Genomic DNA, 21,081 nt, shown 5'->3' with positions numbered 1-21,081 from the left:
CTGTCTACCTATCAGTTATCCATCTACCCACCTATCCAAAGAAACCAGAGGGGAAGACATTCTTGACACCTTAATGCTCTAGCTAAACGAAATACAACTCCATAAGAAAATAGGTCTGCTACCATCTCCTTAATGACGTCACAAGCATCTTCAGGCAGGATGGTCTACGCTGAAGGTTTGATCTCCCGTATGTCTGCGTGCGCACAAAAGAAGGGATCAAGAGGGAGAAGGGTTGGATTCTAACAGACTGAGAGCTTGAAACACCAGCTGACCCGGGGTTGGGCTAACAGGCCTGAGCCCACAATGAGCTACACCATCAGAAGACAGGGGCCCACTGCGCAGGTCCAGCCGGAGGTCCCCCCAAACTCTAGGGTGAATTTCTTTCTGTTGCGTAGCTGGGCTGATCACCGGCAATGAGGACATCCAAGCAGCATCCATGACAGAGTTTAACCTACCAGTTATGAGTGTTTTAGAGTCCTCTCCTTTTCAAAACCAAGCTTTTAGGATGACCAGTTCTCTTTTCATTTGGGTTGCGATTTCATAATGCTGTATTCTTTGGATATGGTTTCTGATTTCGTCTTTGTCTACCCCAGGAGGCTGTCTTGTCTCTGGTGTATTTTGGGTTTCTGATTTCATGATGTTGTTTTCCCATAAAACTTTGGTATAAAAATCTGGTTTGCATAACCTCTTCCCCGTTTCAAGTCATAAAGCACAGTTTTTCTTTTTGTTCGTTTGTTTGTTCAGACAGAAACATTTCCTATCACCGAAGGCACTTGCCATCAAGAGTTCTGGTAAAAACATCCTGGTGTTCCCGAAGCACGAGCAGAGCCTGAATTTTCTGAATTTCTGTTCAGAGGATGGCTACTGCCCCAGAACGAATCCCGGGGACGAGAGGCATGGTCTAGAAGCCCCCTCCCTCCGTGCAGTACTAGGAATGGTCGGTTTTAACTTAAGTATTAAAGCTACGGGTTTCTCGGTTGGATTTTGAAATTTATTGCTGAATTTTAAAGTAACCTTCACTACCCTATGACACGGGTTCTAAAACCTGCCGTTTCTACGTTTTAACAACGCTGACGTTGGGATGCCTTTTATGATTGCTGAGAGCGGGTGTTCGTTGTGACTGAGCTGTCACTTCAAGTCTTGGCTGTTACTCCTGGTGGTGTGACAGGGCTCCCGAAGTTTCTTAATATTCAGTCGGCAAAACACTCAAGGACTCTTTGAGGAAGGATTGTGCGGCCTGGTTACTGTCAGAATTTATCTTTCGTTGACATTTCCTGATAATGTTCAGAAACAAGCAGAACGGAAGTCTGCTCAGAGAAAAGAGACAATAGTAGAGCGTCTGTTTCTAAAGTTAGAGCACCCTCCGCATCTTGATGGTGCCGACGGTGCCAGGTGGAAGACATAGGCATGCATGACTCAGACGCCAAAAGTGTTCCGGAAAACTTGGACTCTGCGTGGATGTTTCAAGAATTCCTTGATCATTTTATTTCCCTCACGGCAACCTACTCTAGCAAACTGTAAACTCTCCGAAGTCTGCAGAAGGCTCAGACCTTTGTCGGTTTTCTAGCTCTCAAGGCCAGCTTCCTGGCACCTGTCAGATGTTCAAGGAGTGGTTGTTGAATGACTAATGAATGCACAATGGAGGAAAAGAAGATGGTAAGACCAACTGTGGAAGAGAAAGGAGGTCTGAAGGCGATGTTATGAGTGAGGCTTAAAATGGACCTTGAGGGATGAACAGGAGCTCGCCAATTGATGAGAGGAGAGAGAGTATTTCAAGTTCAAGGAAAAGTACGTGTTAGGAAACAAAGCCCCAGGAAAGCAGGCTGTACTTGGGAAATCACAACTATCATTCAGCTCTCTGGAAAGCCAACAAGAGAAATCGGTACAAGTGAGAGTGAAAGGGACATTCGGACCCTGAACAGTTTCAAGCACTTTTTTAAAATTCATGCGGACTTTATTTCTAGATCACAGATTTAAATCCTTTCTGACTTTAATATCATGAGTCATTCTATTAAAGAGTTATCGTCTGACAGTGAACGAGTCAAAGCCTGGTTTTTCCCAAAGTGAAATTTATATTTTCTATTTTAATATTATTTTAGTCTTAATTTTTGGTAGGCTATTGGAACAAATATTTTTGTCATATTCTAGAACATACACTGAATTGCTATGGTTTTGAAAGACAAAAATTTATTAATTATATATTTCATTGCAACAATAATAGACTATAAGGATTAAAAATGCAGTAAGTGGGGAGATGGCTAGGCAGAGGACAGAGGACTTCTAGGGCCATGAAAACACTCTGTACGGTGTTATAATGATAGATGTACGTCACTACCTATGTGTCCAAACCCGCAGAATGTATAACACCAAGAATGAATCCAAGGGAAACTGTGGACTTTGGGTGACGATGAAGTGTCGACATAGGCTCATCCATGGGACACACCTCCCCCTCTGGTGAGTGATGATGGTGATGGGGTAGGCCATGTGTGTGTTGGGACAGGGGGTACCTGGGAAATCCCCATATCTTCCCCTCTATGTTGTTGTACACCTCAAACTGCTCCAAAAAACACAGCCTTAGAAAAATGCAGTAATATGATTGAGAAAAAATATTTTGCATATGACTAAAAAACACAGCTAGAAATAAAAAAAAAAACCCAACAGGGTTTATAGTACAAAACAGCCTTGGTGTGGTTGGATGAGAGGTGAGACTTCCAAGGCACCTGCTGGGAGACAAGAGCAGGGCCGGTGAAGTCACCTGCAGCCATGGTGGGCCCCACGGGTGGCAGGAGTGTAGGAAGGAGCAGGACTTGGTGACAATCCCACATCACATCAGGCTGTCGGTGGGCAATGAGGCAGCCAGAAGCCATTTCCCATGTGCCGCCCGTTCAGCTCTGACCTCCTCGCTTTCTGACTAATCTTCCAGCCAAGACAACTGGGAGCGGATAAAATCCAGAAACAAAACTCGCGCAGCCATCCGAAAGGCCTCCAGATTTAGAGAACAAGTTTACATCTATGAAAAACCATTTATGGGGTCCTTTCCCACACATCCAAACAGTGCCTTCTCTGACGTGGATGGGCCCAGGAGTGGCTGGGCACGTGGGAACCCAGATCAAGGGGTTGTGGCTGGAAGGGAGGAGAGGAAGAGCGCCAGCTAAGCCAACATGCTGCATTTCAGACGCTTACGGGGACGAGTGCTAACGGTCAGTCAGTGGTGTAACTGTCTGAACCGACAGGGAGCCTTGTCTAAAATGAAATCCCTCCCCGGGCTCGTGGACCTCTTGAGCATAGGGTTTCAAATGCACCCCACCCGCCGGGCCACAGTGTGAGGCATTTGGGGGGGTGACCTTTCCGATGTCTTAGTCCTGTGAGTGGAGGAGAGATCCCGGGCGGGGGTGGGGGGATGTGGGGAGCTGGGATCGGTAAGCGACTGGGATCTCCCCGCCTCCAGGAAGGCCTCGGAGGCCTGGCGGGCCAGCCACGCCCTTGCTGGGCCCACTCCCGCACTAAATCCTTGCCACTGCCTGGCGAAGCCCCACTCACCCCTTCTCACCGTGTACGTGACCAGCTTCTATCCCCAGTGACTTCTCACAGCTGAAGTCGCTGATAGCTAGTCTCATGTTTATCTGTCATTCGTGGGCTATTTCTGGCCAGACCTTCCTGGAAATTCACCAGAAGACCAGGATCTCTCCATAAAAAAAGAAACGATAAACCTAAAGAAGGGTATTCCGACCCAGATTGAAAATGATTTTATAAAAATTAATTCATTAAATAAAACGGTCTCGTAACAAATATTTCCACAATGCACTGTTATTATCTAATTTGTCTCTGCCAGAGGATGAGAGAAATATAGTCACTGGGATGACCATGTGTGGTGCCACATTTAGGCACAGTGAAAGTCGTCAGATAGGCCTACCAGAAGCACACAGGGGATAGCGATAGGAAATTAGGGTCCTGTTCATTACTCTGATTGTAAAGGGAAATCATCTGTTCCGTTTTGGTAAGAACTATCACACATTAACAGAGCCGAAGTTGTAGTAATATACCCAATTTGCTGTGAAATTCCTTTGTGAGAAGCAACGGTTATAATGAAACTTGAATTCATAGTTCACTCTAGAACCGTAGTCAAGGACTTTACCCATAAATTCATTTATAGTGAATGAACATCTTCGGTGCCAAATATTCAGCAGCACCTGACATACCCCTCAGTCCTCACAGTCGGTATATATATTTTTCTAATTGTTATAATTGACATACAGTTGTCATACAATACTCCATTCCTTTCAGGTGAAAGAAGAGATTGGGGTGTGGGTGTATACGTGGGGTGCGCTTGTGTCTTATGTGGTGTCTATGTGTATATAAGTGTTGTGTATACGTGGGGTGTGTTTGTATGGAAGTAGACACCATGGGAAATTTATCAGCAAATACGGGTACCCAGAGTTAGCCCAAAGTAATCCATTCCTAAAAATGTGGCAGCTCATGGATTTTCAGGTAGTGGGAACCCAATCTCATGTTTTCTCAACACGAAAAGTAAGAACACAAATCAAACAAAACACAAATTAAAAACAGATACCACCTTACACCAGTTAGAATGGCAAAAATCAAAAAGGCAAGAAACAACAAATGTTGGAGAAGTTATGGAGAGAGGAGAGTCCTCTTACACTGTTGGTGGGAATGCAAGTTGGTACAGCCGCTTCGGAAAACAGTGTGGAGGTTCCTCAAAAAGTCAAAAATAGAGCTTCCCTATGACCCAGCAATTACACTACTGGGCATTTACCCCAACGATACAGCTGTAGTGAAAAGAAGGGCCATATGCACCCCAATGTTCATAGCAGCAATGGCCACAATCCCCCAACTGTGCAAGGAGATGTGCAAGAGATGAAATGCCCTTCAACAGATAAATGAATAAAGAAGATGTGGTCCATACATACAATGGAATATTAGGCAGCCATCAGAAAGAATGAATACCCAACTTTTGCATCAACTTGGATGGGATTAGAAGAGATTATGCTGAGTAAAATAAAACAAACAGAGAAAGTAAATTATCACATGGTTTCACTTATTTGTGGAACATAAGGAATAGCATGGGGGACAACAGGAGAAGGTAAAAATGAAAGGGGAGAAATCAGAGTGGGAGACGAACCATGAGAGACTGTGGACTCCAGGAAACAGACAGAGAGTTTCAGAGGGGAGGGGAGTGGGGGGATGGCTTAGCCCGGTGATGGGTATTAAGGAGGGCACGGATTGCATGGAGCACTGGGTGTTATACGCAAACAATGAATTATGGAACACTACATCAAAAACTAATGATGTACTGTATGACGACTAACATAACACAATTTTAAAAAAAGAACACATTTCTAATTCACGTTAATCCACTGAACTATGTATTTTCTAGTTTCAAAAATATTATCCTGTGCCTAACAGTACCTCCTAAGTGACCCTGATTTTCCCATGCATAGAAAAACAATACACCTGACCCCGACCACGCTTATGTATTCTGTGTATTTACATCTTCCCTTAGGTTTTATTGCTTCCAACTTTTCTCTTGCAGATGGAAAGACTACTTGGACTCAACCCTTTGCTTCATAGCCTGGTACATTTTTCAGAAAGTGTTTTCACTTAATAATCCAGGGAAGATAACAAGCAACACCGCCCAGCATGTTTAAATAGCACACACGGGAGACGCAACGCTGCTCCCTGGGGCCAAAGCCTCGTCTTCTCCTGGGGACACCGGGTAGCTCGAGCATTTTCATGGGCCCACACCTGCCGTTTCCACTGAGAGGCTTACAGCTCCAGTAGTAAATACAGGGCCAACATTCTGATAAACCCGTGAGAAGTAGTTGGAAGGGACAGTTGTGTTAGTGAAGACACAGCAAAGTCAAGAAAGTTATTTCCTAAGGATTCCTGGTCTCCGTGGGATTTGGAGACAAATCGCAAAGTGGCTTGTGAATGATATTCTCTGTGGAATTAGGCTGGGTTTCACAGACGCCTCCATCTGACTATACTATTTTAAAAGAAGACAGGGCATGAGGAGGATTTCCATCTGAAGGGCAAGAGAAAAACAGAAATCCAATGTTTGTTCGAATGAGAAGTGGCTCTTGAATCATATCATTGCAATGTTCAGAGAGAAAAAGAGTCTTCTTTCTAGTTAATTATCCTTTAATGGCCAGTAGATTATTTTGCAACAACTAATATGCAACAACACTATTTAAAACCTCCCAGTAGTATTGATTAATTAGGTCTCTCATTTACAGGCTTTAATTGGGTTATTTTTCAAAGGAAAAACAAGAAGTGAACGTTGTGCAATGGGCTGACCATCAAGAAATCACATATTATTTTTAGGCAGAATGAGAGTTGTCCTCAGGGAACCCCCCCACCCCGGGGCTAGAATAGCACAGAGACCTTGGCCTTACCCTTTGATCTCAAGGCTTCTAATACCTTTGAGTCGGCGGTCACATCACTCACTAGCTTGATTTCAATATTTTGCGAAGTCAGTTGGAGCAACTTTTCAAAAAGCCGTTGACCCTAGGAAAAAATATTCAGAGATGAGGAAAGTCAGAAAACCTAAAGTATGCTGCTTAGGATAGGTATAAATAAACTCATTAACAATTAAAACTATTCATTCAAATTTTTTTTAAAGATTGTATTTATTTATTTGACAGAGATCACAAGTAGGCAGAGAGGCAGGCAGAGAGAGAGGAAGGGAAGCAGGTTCCCCACCGAGCAGAGAGAGCCCCACTCGGGGCTTGATCCCAGGACCCTGGGATCATGATCCGAGCCAAAGGCAGAGGCTTAACCCACGGAGCCACTCAGGTGCCCCTATTCATTCAAATTTTAAAAGGCAAGCATTTCAGCAGTTAGCGTTCATGGAAAATTCTTTCAGAAGTGTTCTAGAACCGGAGCAGTAGCATGAACACAGATTACATTATGTTTTCCGAGTGACAATCACTGCAATTCCAAGTTCAATGCTACAGTGCAAATCTACTCTTCTTTTCCTTTTCCATGAATTCTGATGGTACCTACACGTGAAGAGGCAGCAGAGACTATTATAAAGTTGTGTTTGGGCCCAGAGAGACCTGGATTCCAGCTGGTTTTCCAATTTATAAGCTGTGTGTCTTCTCACTAATCTCTAGCTTCTTCCTCAGTAGAACGTAGATAAAAATAACATGTACTTTAAAAGGTTTTTTGTGAGAATTAAAGGAATTAGTAGTAGGTAAGTATCCTTTCAGTGGAAGCTCTGATGGGGAAAGTCACGGCTACTTACCGGTGATTTGCCTGAATTCACCTTCTGGTTTAAAACCCCTTTTACAGAATTCAACTAACGCTCTGCCCTAGCCATCTGTCATTACTAGCACAACCCAAAAATGACTGGAATAAAAATACAAAATAAAACATAAAGCTTTTGCTTACATAAGATTTTCACAAGCATTACATTTTTATAAGAAATTTTAATCTCCGGGAGACTGCATTGGGGTAGGTCCTCAGCAATTACACCGTCTCAGGTGAGGGGGTGGCAACCTTAGCTTGTTTATTTTCCCTCGTGTGCGTTCACAGACTCCCTCTCCTATCATAAAAGGAACTGGGCTTCTTTTATTGATTTTGGAGAACTTTGTTATTCAGCCACAGACTCAAATGCCTTGCGGGGTCAGACAGGCAATAAGGTTTGGTCTTAATGGCCCCCAGGTGGCAAAGCCTTATCCTGCTTTGATAAGAATGGACCGTTAATAATGATTCGGTACAAAGGATGGGAGGGAAGGGAGGATGTGGATGTGGCGCAGGACTCCTGCACTTCAGCCTCAGAAAGCAGAGAAGCCAAAGATCCAAGACTCCAAAGTCCAAGACTTTGGAGGGTAAGGAGAGCAAGCCAGCAGGACAGTCCTAGGGCCACATAGCAGGGGGGAATGTTTGGCATAATCCAGCCCTGCTGTAGCCTGGAGCGGGGCCCCAGACGGCCGATGCTCTCTCATTCCTGAGTACCAGAGGGCGGAGTGGGAGCTGCACCCCACGGCAGGGACGGGAGCCTCCCTTCCTCTAAGCATGGAAATCAAGGGGGCCCAAAGTGGAGCTCATGAATTACTCCGCACCCAGAGCCTGGAGGCAGGCTCCCCGCAGAGCGAGTGTTCCGGGGAGGGGTGGAATGACTGTACCGGGCTGGTGTCCACTATTTATTTAAAAGAGATGGGGGCAGTGGTTGAGCAAGAGGGAAACACACAGAGAGGCAGAGGAGGGAAGAAAGAAAGCAGCAGCCGCCTTGTAGATCGCAGGGTCTACGTGGATTTCAGGGTCCCTGCGGGAGCGGGGAGTGCCGGGCAGCCAGGGGCTCAGATAGAGACGGAGAGGGACAGCCAGGTAGCGGGGAGCTGTGGTTCTCCTGCGGGGTTATCACCGACGCAGCCTTCCTCCTCGTCAGCTCTGGTACCCCACAGACTTGCATACTGTAATCTTGTCACACACCCTTGGAGGCTCGGGGATGTCTGCAGGGCCTGGATTTCCGGAGCCCAGCCTCACGGTCACACTGTCTGTATTCTTCCCTTCACACAGAGAAAAGGCTTATGTGCTTTGTGTTTTGGGAGACCCCACCAGTAACGGGCCCCTGTTTTTACACAAATGCATGTTTTTTCCCCTGCTCTTAGTTAACAATAGATCTTGCACCAGTGAAATGTAAGAGATCTTCTAACCTATCTGTATTTCTGGCTGTGTGCCTTAAACTGATTCCCACTATGTTATTTTTGTGAGATTTAAAATGAAGACCAGAGCTCTCAAACATAGATGAAAATAGAAACTCCCAAGTTCACAGATACTGGCAGACTGTCATTAAATAAAGCTAATTTTTCCTGTTAGTACGTGCTGATGACTTACCCCAAGGATTCTTAAAATTGTTAATTATAGTACTTACTGTAATGAACTTGGGCCTGGGTGGGTGAAATTCTCCCCTGTTTACAGTGTCTTACCTTCCTACCTGCACATTTTTGCTAAGACATTCAGAATGTAGTAACAAAGGTATGAAACAGACAGAGTATGAAACAGTGAGACAGATCTCCTCTGAGGGCTTCACTGCTTTCTTTTTTTTTTTATTTTTATTTTTTAAGATTTTATTTACTTATTTGATAGACAGAGATCACAAGTAGGCAGAGAGGAAGAAGCAGACTCCCTGCCGAGCAGAGAGCCCCATGCGGGGCTCGATCCCAGGACCCTGAGCCAAAGGCAGAGGCTTTCCCGCTGAGCCACCCAGGTGCCCGGGCTTCACTGCTTTCTGAGTTAAATCCTCTCACTGAGTTTTCATAAAGGAATACAAAAGCCCCTTTGGTTTTTAAACATCAGAAACTCTTGAATGACAGGAGTTTGAGCTGCTTGGGTCCACTTATATGCAGATTTTTTTTTTTTTTTCAATATTCAGGGTAGTCCTGTAAAAATGTTTTCCCAGCTTTAGGATCTTCTTAATTAACATATTTTCTTAGCTTACTTTAATGTACATATAACATACAAAGTATGTGCTAGTTGGCTCTTTCTGTTATCAGTCAGGCTCTGGTCAACAGGAGGCTATCAGTATCAAGTTTTGGGGGAGTCCAAAGTTACATGCAGATTTTTGACTATGCAGTGTGTTGTCCCCGTTAATCCCCGTGTTGTTCAAGGGTCAGCTAATTTATTTTTTCTTTTAAGATTTTATTTATTTATTTGACAGAGAGAAAGAAAAAGCGAGAGAGGGATCACAAGCAGGGCAGAAGCAGCAGACTCCCTGCGGAGCTGGGAGCCCGATGCGGGGGTCCATCCTAGGACCCCAGGATGAGGACCTGAGCCAAAGGCAGACTCTTAATGACTGAGTAACCCAGACGCCCCCAAGGGTCAAACTAACTTAAAAATGTGCTCTTTCTGGTGAGAAACATTAGGCAAAATTTCCAAGTTAAATAAATCATCTTGAAGATAGTCAGTGGTTGAGGCGTGTTGAGCAATTTAAGCCGATTAAGCCCAGGCAGGCTGCCTAGGGGTTGGAGTATGAAGTACAGGGGGCAGGGGGTGGGGATCTAGTTAACCACCTAATACTGCCCCTTCTTCACCTAAAAGGAAGAAGCCACTAATAATCTGATAAAGTCAAATATAGATGCATGTAAGGGGCCCAATAAGAGAGAAGACACTTGGACACAGTAAGCACCTGATGAGACAGGCTACTGGAGAATATGGAACTGGAGCTACAACACAACGTAGTATGCAAAGACAGGTAAGTCTGGCTGGGACTAACACTCTTATGATTTTAGAATTAAATTAGAAGTAGAATTAAAGAACCGCATGGCCACTGTCGAGACCCAAATTACAGCTTGAAGATCTAACGGAAGAAATATTTCAAAGCACATAGGGGCACGCACACGGAAACATAAGGGTAATAAGGGAAGAAAAGGGTGATAGATAAATCAAAGATACACAACACGTGGCTAATAGATGTGTTGGAAGAAAACAAGAGGCAGAAAGAATAAGCTTTCAAGTAACAGAAGAGAAATTGTCCCACTTGAGGAAAGGCCTAAATCTACATGTTGAAAAGATAATTGAAGGATGAAGGCAAATGCAGTGCCGAAAGACCCACTTAGGCACATTCTATGAAATCGATCAATACCAAGGAGAAAGAGGAATTCTTACAAACTTCTGGCCAAAAACAAAACAAAACAAGTTACCTCCCGAGCAAAATGGATCGGATGCACATGGAGCCAGTCACCTGCAGCATTAAGCCAGTACAGGGTGGCCACAGACTCCGATAAAGAATAAACTAGAACAAGGGAATGTTTTACCCAAAGATTTTACCTGCCAGGGTCAAAAAAAGAAAGAAAGAAAGAAAGAAAGAAAGAAAGAAAGAAAGAAAGAAAGAAAGAAAGAAAGAAAGAAAGAAAGAAATATTTGCAGATATATACAGATTTAGAGACTATATTACCTACATGACCCATATGAGGAACATATTCAAAGAAAGACTCTAATCAGACTGTAAATAATACTACCCACCACTGAGGAGGACGAAAGGGAGCAGAGTACGTGATGAGCAGTAGAAGATGGTATGTGCTTGACGCAGCTGCCAAAGAAGGATTCTTGAAATAGGACCGACACATTACAGGGGAAGTTCTTCTGTTGTACTGAGAACCTATTACGTGATTCTCAGTGGGAAGCACTGTTACTTGGAAGGGATCGCGTTGGGGTGCCTGCGTGGCTCAGTGGGTTAAGCTTCTGCCTTCGGCTCGGGTCATGGTCTCAGGGTCCTGGGATCGAGTCCCGCATCGGGCTCTCTGCTCAGCGGGGAGCCTGCTTCCCCCTCTCTCTCTGCCTGCCTCTCTGCCTACTTGGGATCTCTCTATCAAATAAATAAATAAATAAAATTTTAAAAAAAGGGATTGAGTTGGTTCATGTGTGTGTAAGTTTATTTTATAAATAAGACACATATAAATACAATAAATACACAATGTATCTGTGGTATTAGAATCTCACGGGGTGGTAGGTTTAGGGAAAAAATGTGTAAAGAGTCTCCTTATTAAGGTGAGAGTGGAAAGAAGTTGAGGAACACTGATCTGCAGCCAACAGGACAAAGAATCTCAGTAAAAATTAGAGTAAGAGTTAGGAGGGCTTAAAAGTACTAGATGGGAAAGAGTAGGGCCTTATTCTGTTATGGTACGATTTATGGAGTAGTGACAGCTATCAACTTGTATGTGCCAAAGAACATAGCAGCTAAATATATAAAGCAAAAGCTAACAGTAAGGCAATTAAAACACAACCACAATATAATGCTTCAAAATAGGTCTCTCAAAAATGGGTAGATCTAATAAGGAATAAATGAGAATATGTGAAATTGAATATTATCAGTAAACTTGATTATGTGTATACATTTATACATATTTCTCATTCTATATATCAAATCCCTCCATACGACGGTTTGTCCTGAGAACATTATAAAAATCTGTTCTGTAACGGCTTTTAAAGAAAAACCTAAGAAAACCAGTTGCAGGGAGATGTTCTACCAGCTTCATTCTTTACTCGTAATCTAAGAAAATGAGAAAACAGACCAATAACGCGTGACACGTAAAACATATCCTATCTACTTGAAAATTTAAAAATTCACTCTTAGATCATCTGTACATCACAGGAGAAAAGAAAAGTGAGTTTCTGTATTCTCTAGAAAGCTATAAATAGTGGAGCACTTCACAGCAAAGCCATGAAATGAAGGCAGTATCTGGTGTCAGAGAAATTTATAAGTGTAAATGCCTTCGGCCTTATAAAAAAACATTACAAAGTCACAGTAATCATATCAACATGATAGAAGCACAGGTACAGATAAACAGATAAGGGAACAGAGGATCCAAAAGTGGAATACACACAATTCTATCAATGATAAAGTGGTTATTTTAATTCAGTCTGAAAAAGATAAGGTAGTTTAATTTGGCGTAAGTGAAAGGACCCTTATATTATACCACAGAGAAAAGTATGTTTCAGGCAGAATAAAAACATAGCAATACTGGGGCACCTGGCTGGCTCAGTCGGGTAAGCATCTGACTCTAGGTTTCAGCTCAGGTCATGATCTTGGGTCATGAGATTGAGCACCATGAGCTTGGGCTCCTTGTTCCATGGGGAGTCTGCTTGGGATTCTCTCTCTCCCTCTGTTCCTCCCCCCACTCACTTGCCCACTCTCTCTCTCAAATGAAGAAGTAAATCTTTAAAAAATATAAATAAATAAAAAATAAAAACAAGAGCACCTGGGTGGCTCAGTCAGTTAAGCATCTTCCTTGGGTTCAGGTCATGATCCCAAGGTCTTGGGATCGAGCCTAGCATTGGGCTCCCTGCTCAGCAGGGAGTCTGCTTCTCCCTCTCCCGCCGCTGCTCCCCCAACTCAGTACATACTGTCTCGCTCTGCTCACTCTCCCAAATAAATAAAATCTTTAAAAAAACCCGACAAAACAAAAGCAAAACCAAAAATCATACAAACACTTTCAAGAAAAAACTATGCAAGTACAGGTATGTACAGTACAGTCTTAAGAGTAGGGAGAACTTTAGCTTAGCTATAGGAGGCTAAATAATGACCCCCCAAGATGTCAGGTCCTCACCTGGAGGATGTAAGTTTTACCTTCTTTGGAAATAGGATCTTCACAGGTATGATTAAAGATCTGGAGATGAGATTATCCTGGATCATTGGAGAGGGTCCTAGACACAAGCAGTACTTGTAGGAGAGAGGCAGAGGGGAATGGCCACCCCTAGCAGGGTGTCTGCTAGACAGAGCAGAGGTATTTGAGGATGGCAGCCTTGAAGACTGAAGTGACACAGCAGCCAGTGACACAAGGGGACGCTGGCAGCTGCCACATGCAGGAAGGGGTGGGAAGTATATTCCCCCCCAGTAGTGGAGGCTGCAGGAGTCTCTGGAGGGAGCACAGCTCTGGGATGACACCTAGGTCTCAGCCCAGGGAAACATATCCCAGACTTGGAACCTCCAGAACTGGGATGAAATAAATTTCTGCTGTTCTAAGCCACCTGTCCGTGGCACTTTGCAGTGGCCTTGAAACTAATATACAAGTTAGCTACATAGAAGTGATATAAGATATACAGAGTTACAAAAAACAAAAAAATTATATTGCAAAAAAATTGTATTGCAACCAACTAGATGAAAAACAGTAAAATTCTGGAATAAAATATTTGCCATGCAGACGAGAGGGGAAGGGTTAGTGGGTGTACTCTACAAAAAATATTAAAAATAAGCAAAAGCCAAAAGCCTAATCAAATCTGGGCAAAGCCAGGCTTGCGGATGTGAAGAGATGCTTCATGGGAAGCCAAGCACGAAGAAATGTGGGGAGCTGTGTACTCAGGAGATGGGAAACAACTTAGGAGTGGCAACCTTGACTCCCGCTGGCAACTGGGGGAAAGGGTACTCTGACATTGCTGTCTTCCACTCAGCAATCCCACACCTAGAATGCATCCCCCAAACCCTAATCCTAACATAAGCACCAGAATATGTGTGTGTGTGAGAGAGAGAGAGAGACTTTGTGTCTTAGGGATGCCATTATCTGCCTGTGCACATATGTGTACACATGTGTCTATATGTGCACAGAAAGTTTAAATCTAAGTTTCAAAGGACTGATTAAAGATACCAAGCAACTGATGATGCAGGCACAAGAAAACAAGACTAGGATTTATTGTAAGCCACGATGTCCTTTCAAAGCAATATACTTCCCTCGATTTTTTTTATGATTTAAGACATAAAACCACATATGCGTGGATCCCCTCTGGACTCAATTCCCTAGTTTTCTATTTAACCAATTAGTTCGATTATCTACAAGACTGATCTCTTATTTACTCTCTATATTTACTGAAAGTTTTAGTACTGTATTTGCTGAATTTTTTTTCCATTTAGAAAACTTAACTGAAATTTTATTTACTTACTATACTTACTGAAATACACAAAGTCTGCCAGGGATATAAACAAAGATACGTCATTTTCTTGTCTATTTCCCAGCATCAGCTATTATTCTCAAATAAAAGGAGGCCCGGAACAGAGAGAAGGGTGTTTTAAGCAATTTCATTTAACACATTTACTGGGTGTTTGCTAAGGGTCAGGGACCTTCATAAGTGCTGGAGATAAATGATAAGTAATTAAATGGAGCCCAGTGTGTCAGATGTCAGGGTGTAAGAGTTACAGGCCTGGGGACAATGTGACAGGGGCACTAATAACCCAGCCTAGGGCACACAGGGAGAGTTTGCCAAAGAAAGGAAGGCAAGAAAAAGTGGTCCAGGTCTGAGCGCAAAGTAGGAGGTTCTTATAAACCTGGATGTAATTTGGACCCAGTCTGGAAAGCTCCGTGGATCTGAGGGATTTTACATAGCAAAGAACATAACTGAATTTCTGTTTTTCTGTTCTAAAAGAAACCTCTGGGGCGCCTGGGTGGCTCAGCTGGTTAAGCATCAGACTTGGTTTTGGCTCAGGTCGTGATCCCAGGGTCATGGGATCCAGCCCCCCATTGGGCTCTGCCCTGGGCGTGGAGCCTGTTTGAAGATGCTCTTCTTCTGCCCCTACTCCCCCAACTCACGCATGCTCTAAAACAAATACATCATTAAAAAAATAATAAAATCCTGATGACAAATTGGAGAAGGACTAGTATAGGGCAGGGCTGGAGGCTGAATGGGCAATCAGGTTGGCGCACGGTCCAGTGGGAGGCAATGTGGACTGGGACAGAGCATGTCCAAGATAATCGGAAAAATGGGAAGATCTCGGGCATTTATGGGATAGCACAGTGATGAGCTCCATGGCTAGGCGTGGGCTGGGGGGAGACAGCAGAGCCAGGGAAGGTGGCCAGAGACCCCAGAAGCTCTCTCAACATGGCTGTAGAACACGGAATTCCTTATCCAAAGCGAGAAAGTGGTGGCCTGCACAGGAGTTCATAAGCGCCCTGAAGTCAGGGATCAGTCACAGCTTTGGGAAGTCAGGCAGTGCCCCACGTCCAGCGTCTTAGCAGCGGAGGCCCGCCTCGTGGGCAACGAGCAACAAGGCTCACTAGCCCGCCACCAGCAAGAGGATCTGCGAGGCAGGCCTGCGAGCCGCCAGGCCACTCATTAATCCAGGTTCCATCCCACTCAGGGGCTTAATTATCCTGAACAGTTACTCATCAAGGACTTGCCTAATGGCGGTGAGCACAATCACGCACCCCGTGGGTAGGAACACAGCCACCCCCGTCCGGGGCTGAGAGATGAAGACAGAGTGAATAAGCTCATGTTGCCAATAACAGCCAGGAAATAGCAAGGACTTCACACTGGGAGCAGCGCGTTTATAACAGGGGCCTGGGCAGCTGGACATCTACAGTAGCTGGAAAGTAGCTTTTGGTGTGGGGGGGGGGGTGGGGGAGGTGGAGCGCTCCAGCATCACCTCTAGCTGCAAAGGGCAGGTGGGCGATGTCACTCTGGGGGCATGGTCAGCCATGTCTGGAAGCAGGTGGATGGCACAGCTGGTCAGCACCCTCGGCTTCGGAGAAGGCAGAGGTGACAGGCAAGGGAGGGACACACGACATAAGCCTGACAACTCCCGCTCTGTCCCAATCCCTTGTTCTGAGTGGGTGGCGGGCCCCACACGGCACGAAGGCAGACTTCCTTGAGGCCCTCACTCCCGACCACCCCCGCTCCCCCTGCCCGTAACCACTAGGGCGCCCTACAAGCTCCCTGAAAATCCCCCAGTCTTAAGGAAACAGCTTCACCTCCTTAGCCCTCTGCCCCCAGTTATAAGAACTGATCCCAAGTTAATGAGCAAAAAGAAAATGTTTTGCACAAAGGTATTTCCTGTAGTGGAAGTTCTTCAGGAAAAGAAGGATCAAAAAATAGATAACAAGTCCAAGAGGAAAGAGCTACGTCAGTTTAATTCACTACCCTGCCTGTCGTGCAGCCAATTTAAAATAAGGTTTAAAACGTTAAAATAATGTAAAGGCGCTTATGGTGTAATGTTAAATTCAAAATCAAGATATACATTTCTCTGTATAATAGGAGTATAGGTATGTAATTATGCATAAAATATCAAACTTAAAAAAAAGTTTTATTGATGGTCCCATGGTGGATTGTGTTTTTCTCATCATTTCTCTAGTTTCTAAATTTTCTGTAGTGTGATGCTATTACTATTATAATGAGGGGGAAAAATCCAACTCATGCTTTTTCAAAGAAAGTTGCAAAAACATAAATTTGCCAACGGGACCCAGGAAGCTCAGCAGGGAGGTCTAGAGAGACATTTAGGCGAGCATTTAGGCAAGCAAATCTAAGATAAGACCACTTAAGAAGAAAAATCATTATTTAATCCAAATAATTGGGAAGAATATCTTGGGGTTCATGATTTATTCATGCCTATATGATTGGATTTAAAAAGAATCAAAGAGGTTAAACTCTTGCTAATCATAGCGCTTATGAGTTTATATGAGAATGATGATTTCCCTTGGAAATATATTGGAAACCAAGCAAGAGCATAATTAGGATCGCTCAACAGATGGGGGCATAGAAGCACAGGGAAGCAGCAGGAATTTACCAGGAAAGAGCAGCGCTGAGGGAAAACCAGAAGCCGGAGAGCTCCCTGAGCCACCAAGCGCCGAGGACAGCCTTCCCAGCCTGCTCACTACTGGTTTCAACTGCTGTTCTAGCCCTCTGCGCTCTCGTCACCCATTTCTCCATCTCCTTCACTCAACTTTGAGTTCCATGGTGGGTACGGACCGGACCATTGCTCATTTGACTTTGCATCCTCAGCAAACAACACAGTACCTTGCTAAACATTTGTGCAACAAAGGCCCATGCAAAAATCATTCCGTGGCCACATTTCCAATGCAAGAATGCTCATTTGTAAGCTTCTGCTGAGTGCTGATTTTGGGGAACAGGGAAGAGACCCTATTTTGCAAAAAGGAGACACCCTTTCCATAAGGTTGTGCTATTTTCATGCTGACACTGCATACCAGGAGCTTGACTGAAATCATATTTAGCCTAGAGATGGAGAGGAAATTACGGTTTCAAAGCTCAAAGCAATCGCTGGGCTCCCTTCTCTTCCAAGCCACATGCTAGACAATAAAGCTACAGTAATAATACATGACACATGCTCCAGAGACCAGGAAGGTGAGGAATATTCCAATAGAAGCTGCCACCATTTTATATCATTGCCGAGAGAACAAGTGGGACAAACAGGGTTAAACTGAAATAGAGAAAACTGGGTCCACAGACCAGATGGGAAGGGACCAGTGTGGGCCTGCCGTGAAATCTACAAGAACCAGACACTTTATTGGGCTGGGGTGGTTTTAAAACAGGGATACTCAATCTTGGCTTCCAAGTCATCTTTTTAAAAAGTATCAAAGCCTGAGCCCCTCTCCAGATCCTCTAACCTAATTGTCTGGGGGTGGCCTGGGCATCATCAGTATGTTCTAGAAGCACGCCTGGTGATGCTGACAGGTAGTCATGGTTGAAAACTGCCCTCTTGGGACCGGAGGGTAAGATCTACCTGAAAATACGCACATTTCTCTTTCTTCCTCCTTCACCTACATCCTGAACCTCCTTTAACAGAAGTTGAGACCTTGACGGACAGCATAAAGTTATTCCTGCTCTCAGATGACACAGAAAGCAAGGTAAATATGAAGTAAATTTGAAACTAACTGCCCTTCACCAGAAAAACAAAAATAAAAATGAAAACAGCAACTCTCTTTTATGAGCTCCATTATCTGTTCTTTTATAAACATGATCTAAATCAGATTTTTAGAGCTATCAAAGGAGACCGGCATTATTATACCCATTTTATAGATGAGTTAATTGAGGATCGGATGAGTTATGACCTTTGCCCAGTGTGGCCACAGGTACTAAACTACAGGTCACGTCAGACGCCTTTGGTGCCAAACCCTGCAATCCTCCCAGGGGAGTCTGGGTCTCCTGAGGAATGCTGCTTGGGTGCCTTTTCTACAGAACCAAACCCTGAGAACTGAAAATAAACAAAATCATGAATTCTAAACTGAGCCAACTAACAGAACATTAGTATGCATCCTAATTTTGTATTCATTAATTTACACATGTTTTATTTTTCCCTATATCCCTGCTTTAAAAAAAAAAAAAAAGACAGCAAGAAGTTGGCCATCATATAGTAGAAATGCAAGCAAGCCCCCCCAGTTCCACAACAGAACAAAGGATGAAATGTGTGTTTTCCAGGTTATAACAGAAGATTCTGTTTTCTCTGGCTGCCTCACACCAACCTACTAATTACAATACACCAATCTCTTAATTGCAACAGTCTCAAAGAATTTTAATCACTTCAAGAATCCAGTCTCCACCAACCATGCTCATCTCCTTTAAGACAAAATGAAAAGCAGGAACTGTTGTGATTTTTCCCTAGACTACAAAAAAATTCAGCAAAAAAAAAAAAAAAAAAGAAATTCCAATTAAACATTATGATGAGGCTGCAAAAGTACTGGGTACTTTTCTGACTTTTACATGGGAGTGACCCTGACAAAAACAGGATTCTCCTGGTTCCAGAAATACCCCTGTGTTGCTGACTGTGGACGCTGACTGTCTGCATGAGGAATGAATGAATGGAGTCTCCTTCACTACTTGGGAAGGGAATGGACCCACTTTGGGACAGGAGGAGTGAGAAAGACAGGAAGAATGGAAGAGATGCAGAGAGCACAGAGCCCAAGCTGACCCCTTCAGACGACAGGTTTCCTGGGACAGCTTGAATCATACAGTGATTCTAGTAGAAAACATTAATAATACCACTTATGAACCAGCTATGAACATGGCTATAAAACCAATGGGACAAGGAAGAGGTTTCTAAGTTAGGTACAACGGAAGTCCTTGGCTGTTGGTTAGCCCACATCTTTAGTCCATTAGGAAGAATACCGCTAGCAAGGACTGAGAAAGCTACAGGAGGGACCAACCAAGTCACACTCGGCTGCAATACCCTGGTCCAGACAGCAGAACGCGTCCCATCAACATCAAGGTGAGATCTCTCAATGTTGCCTGGGCGTAGGGGTCTTCAATTTAAAACCAAAACAAGGAGCAGAACACCAACCAATTGAACAATCAGCAAAAATGAGAAGTGGCCACAGGTTTGAGAAGACCACATGCCTTCCTCTGGGTTCAAAAATCGAGATATCAGTTGTTCAGTGTGTGTTTGGGCACACACACAGGTGTGCGTGAGCAGATGGACAGACGCAAGACTGTGCGGTTGTGTGTTTGTGTAAGGATTTTGTACTTAATAAATGAAATCTACAATTGTATATTTAAAGATAATTTGCATAATCCTTCTTATCTACCCAGAGCTTCACATTTTTAGAAACTGTTTCTCTTTTAATTTGATGGAACCATCCCAGTTTCCAGCAGAGCGTAAGGCATATAAGACGAACTCATTATCTGTTAGTAAAATCAAACTGATTTGCGTGCAGTGTGCACACAAATGACATTCGTGAGCTTAACAAACACATAGTAAAATGGCTAAACACTGTTCTATGCTCTTCACATACATTAACCAGTGCGATCTACACAGCAGCCTACAAGGCAGGCTCTGGGACCCTGGTCTCGCTGATGAGGAAACTGAGGCCTAAAGTTCAGCATCTTACTCGAGGTCACACAGTGGATAAGTAGATAAAAAAGAACCTGAGCCACTCCCTCCTCACTCACCTCTACCTTCTGTCTACTACCCACGGTGCAGAGATAGGATCCTGGCTTGAACTCTCCCGAATGACCCATGGCTCCCCGAACTTTCATTTGTGGTACCACTAAATTGAGTGAATACCACCACGTTTTTTAAATCAGAATTTTTCTTTCTTTTTTTTTTAAAGATTTTATTTATTTATTTGACAGAGAGATCACAGTAGACAGAGAGGCAGGCAGAGAGAGAGGGAGAGAGGGAAGCAGGCTCCCTGCCGAGCAGAGAGCCCGATGCGGGACTCGATCCCAGGACCCTGAGATCATGACCTGAGCCGAAGGCAGCGGCTTAACCCACTGAGCCACCCAGGCGCCCCTAAATCAGAATTTTTCAAAATTAATTGTATTGTACCATGAATTGGCAATCATGACTCACGGTAGACAAGTAACTGATTCCATATAAAGGCATCTCAAAGATTCAGTTGCTGCAGCCCATTAATTATTTCATTTGGTTTCTGACAACGAACTTGCAGAGAACAGGGATTTTTTTTTCCCCCGATGAATCAGGTAGTTCTGAAACCATCACATTTCCTGGTTTTTCCCAGTCTTGATTTCATAAATCCCCACTACCTTAACCCATAAATTAGCAATCACACTCTCCTAGAAATTTCAGTACTTCGGGGTCTGAATTCATCATCCGGACAGAAAGAAACAAAAATCCTTTGCCTGACCACGTACTTTGATCACATTTTAAAATATGGTTACCATGGAACCACAGAGATCACTAGCCCTTGACCTGGCTTTCATACGCAGGAAAGTCACGGAAGGAAACAGATACAATACTAGCGCAAGGTGGAAAAGACAAGAATTTTTCATAGTAGGAATTGAAACAGCAACCTCTCAGAACTACAGATTAAAACTGCAACTTTAACGAATGTGTTTATACACACACACACACACACACACACACACACACACAAGTCCAAC

General features: G+C 43.8%; 1 protein-coding gene across 1 annotated transcript in view; it reads right to left on the bottom strand.

Moving 5' to 3' along the window:
* Positions 1-21,081, bottom strand: part of PLD5 (phospholipase D family member 5) — a 393,677-nt gene that overhangs the window by 161,689 nt on the left and 210,907 nt on the right. Inside the window, exon 4 of the mRNA XM_080824123.1 lies at positions 6,414-6,525. Within this exon, the coding sequence (XP_080680249.1) occupies positions 6,414-6,525 (112 nt within the window). The remainder of the gene's footprint in view (positions 1-6,413; positions 6,526-21,081) is intronic.

Source organism: Martes martes (assembly GCF_963455335.1).
Source record: "Martes martes genome assembly, chromosome: 15".
Classification (NCBI taxonomy): Eukaryota; Metazoa; Chordata; class Mammalia; order Carnivora; family Mustelidae; genus Martes; species Martes martes.
The sequence above is the reverse complement of the archived record's forward strand: the minus strand, read 5'-3'. Positions and strand labels throughout refer to the sequence as shown.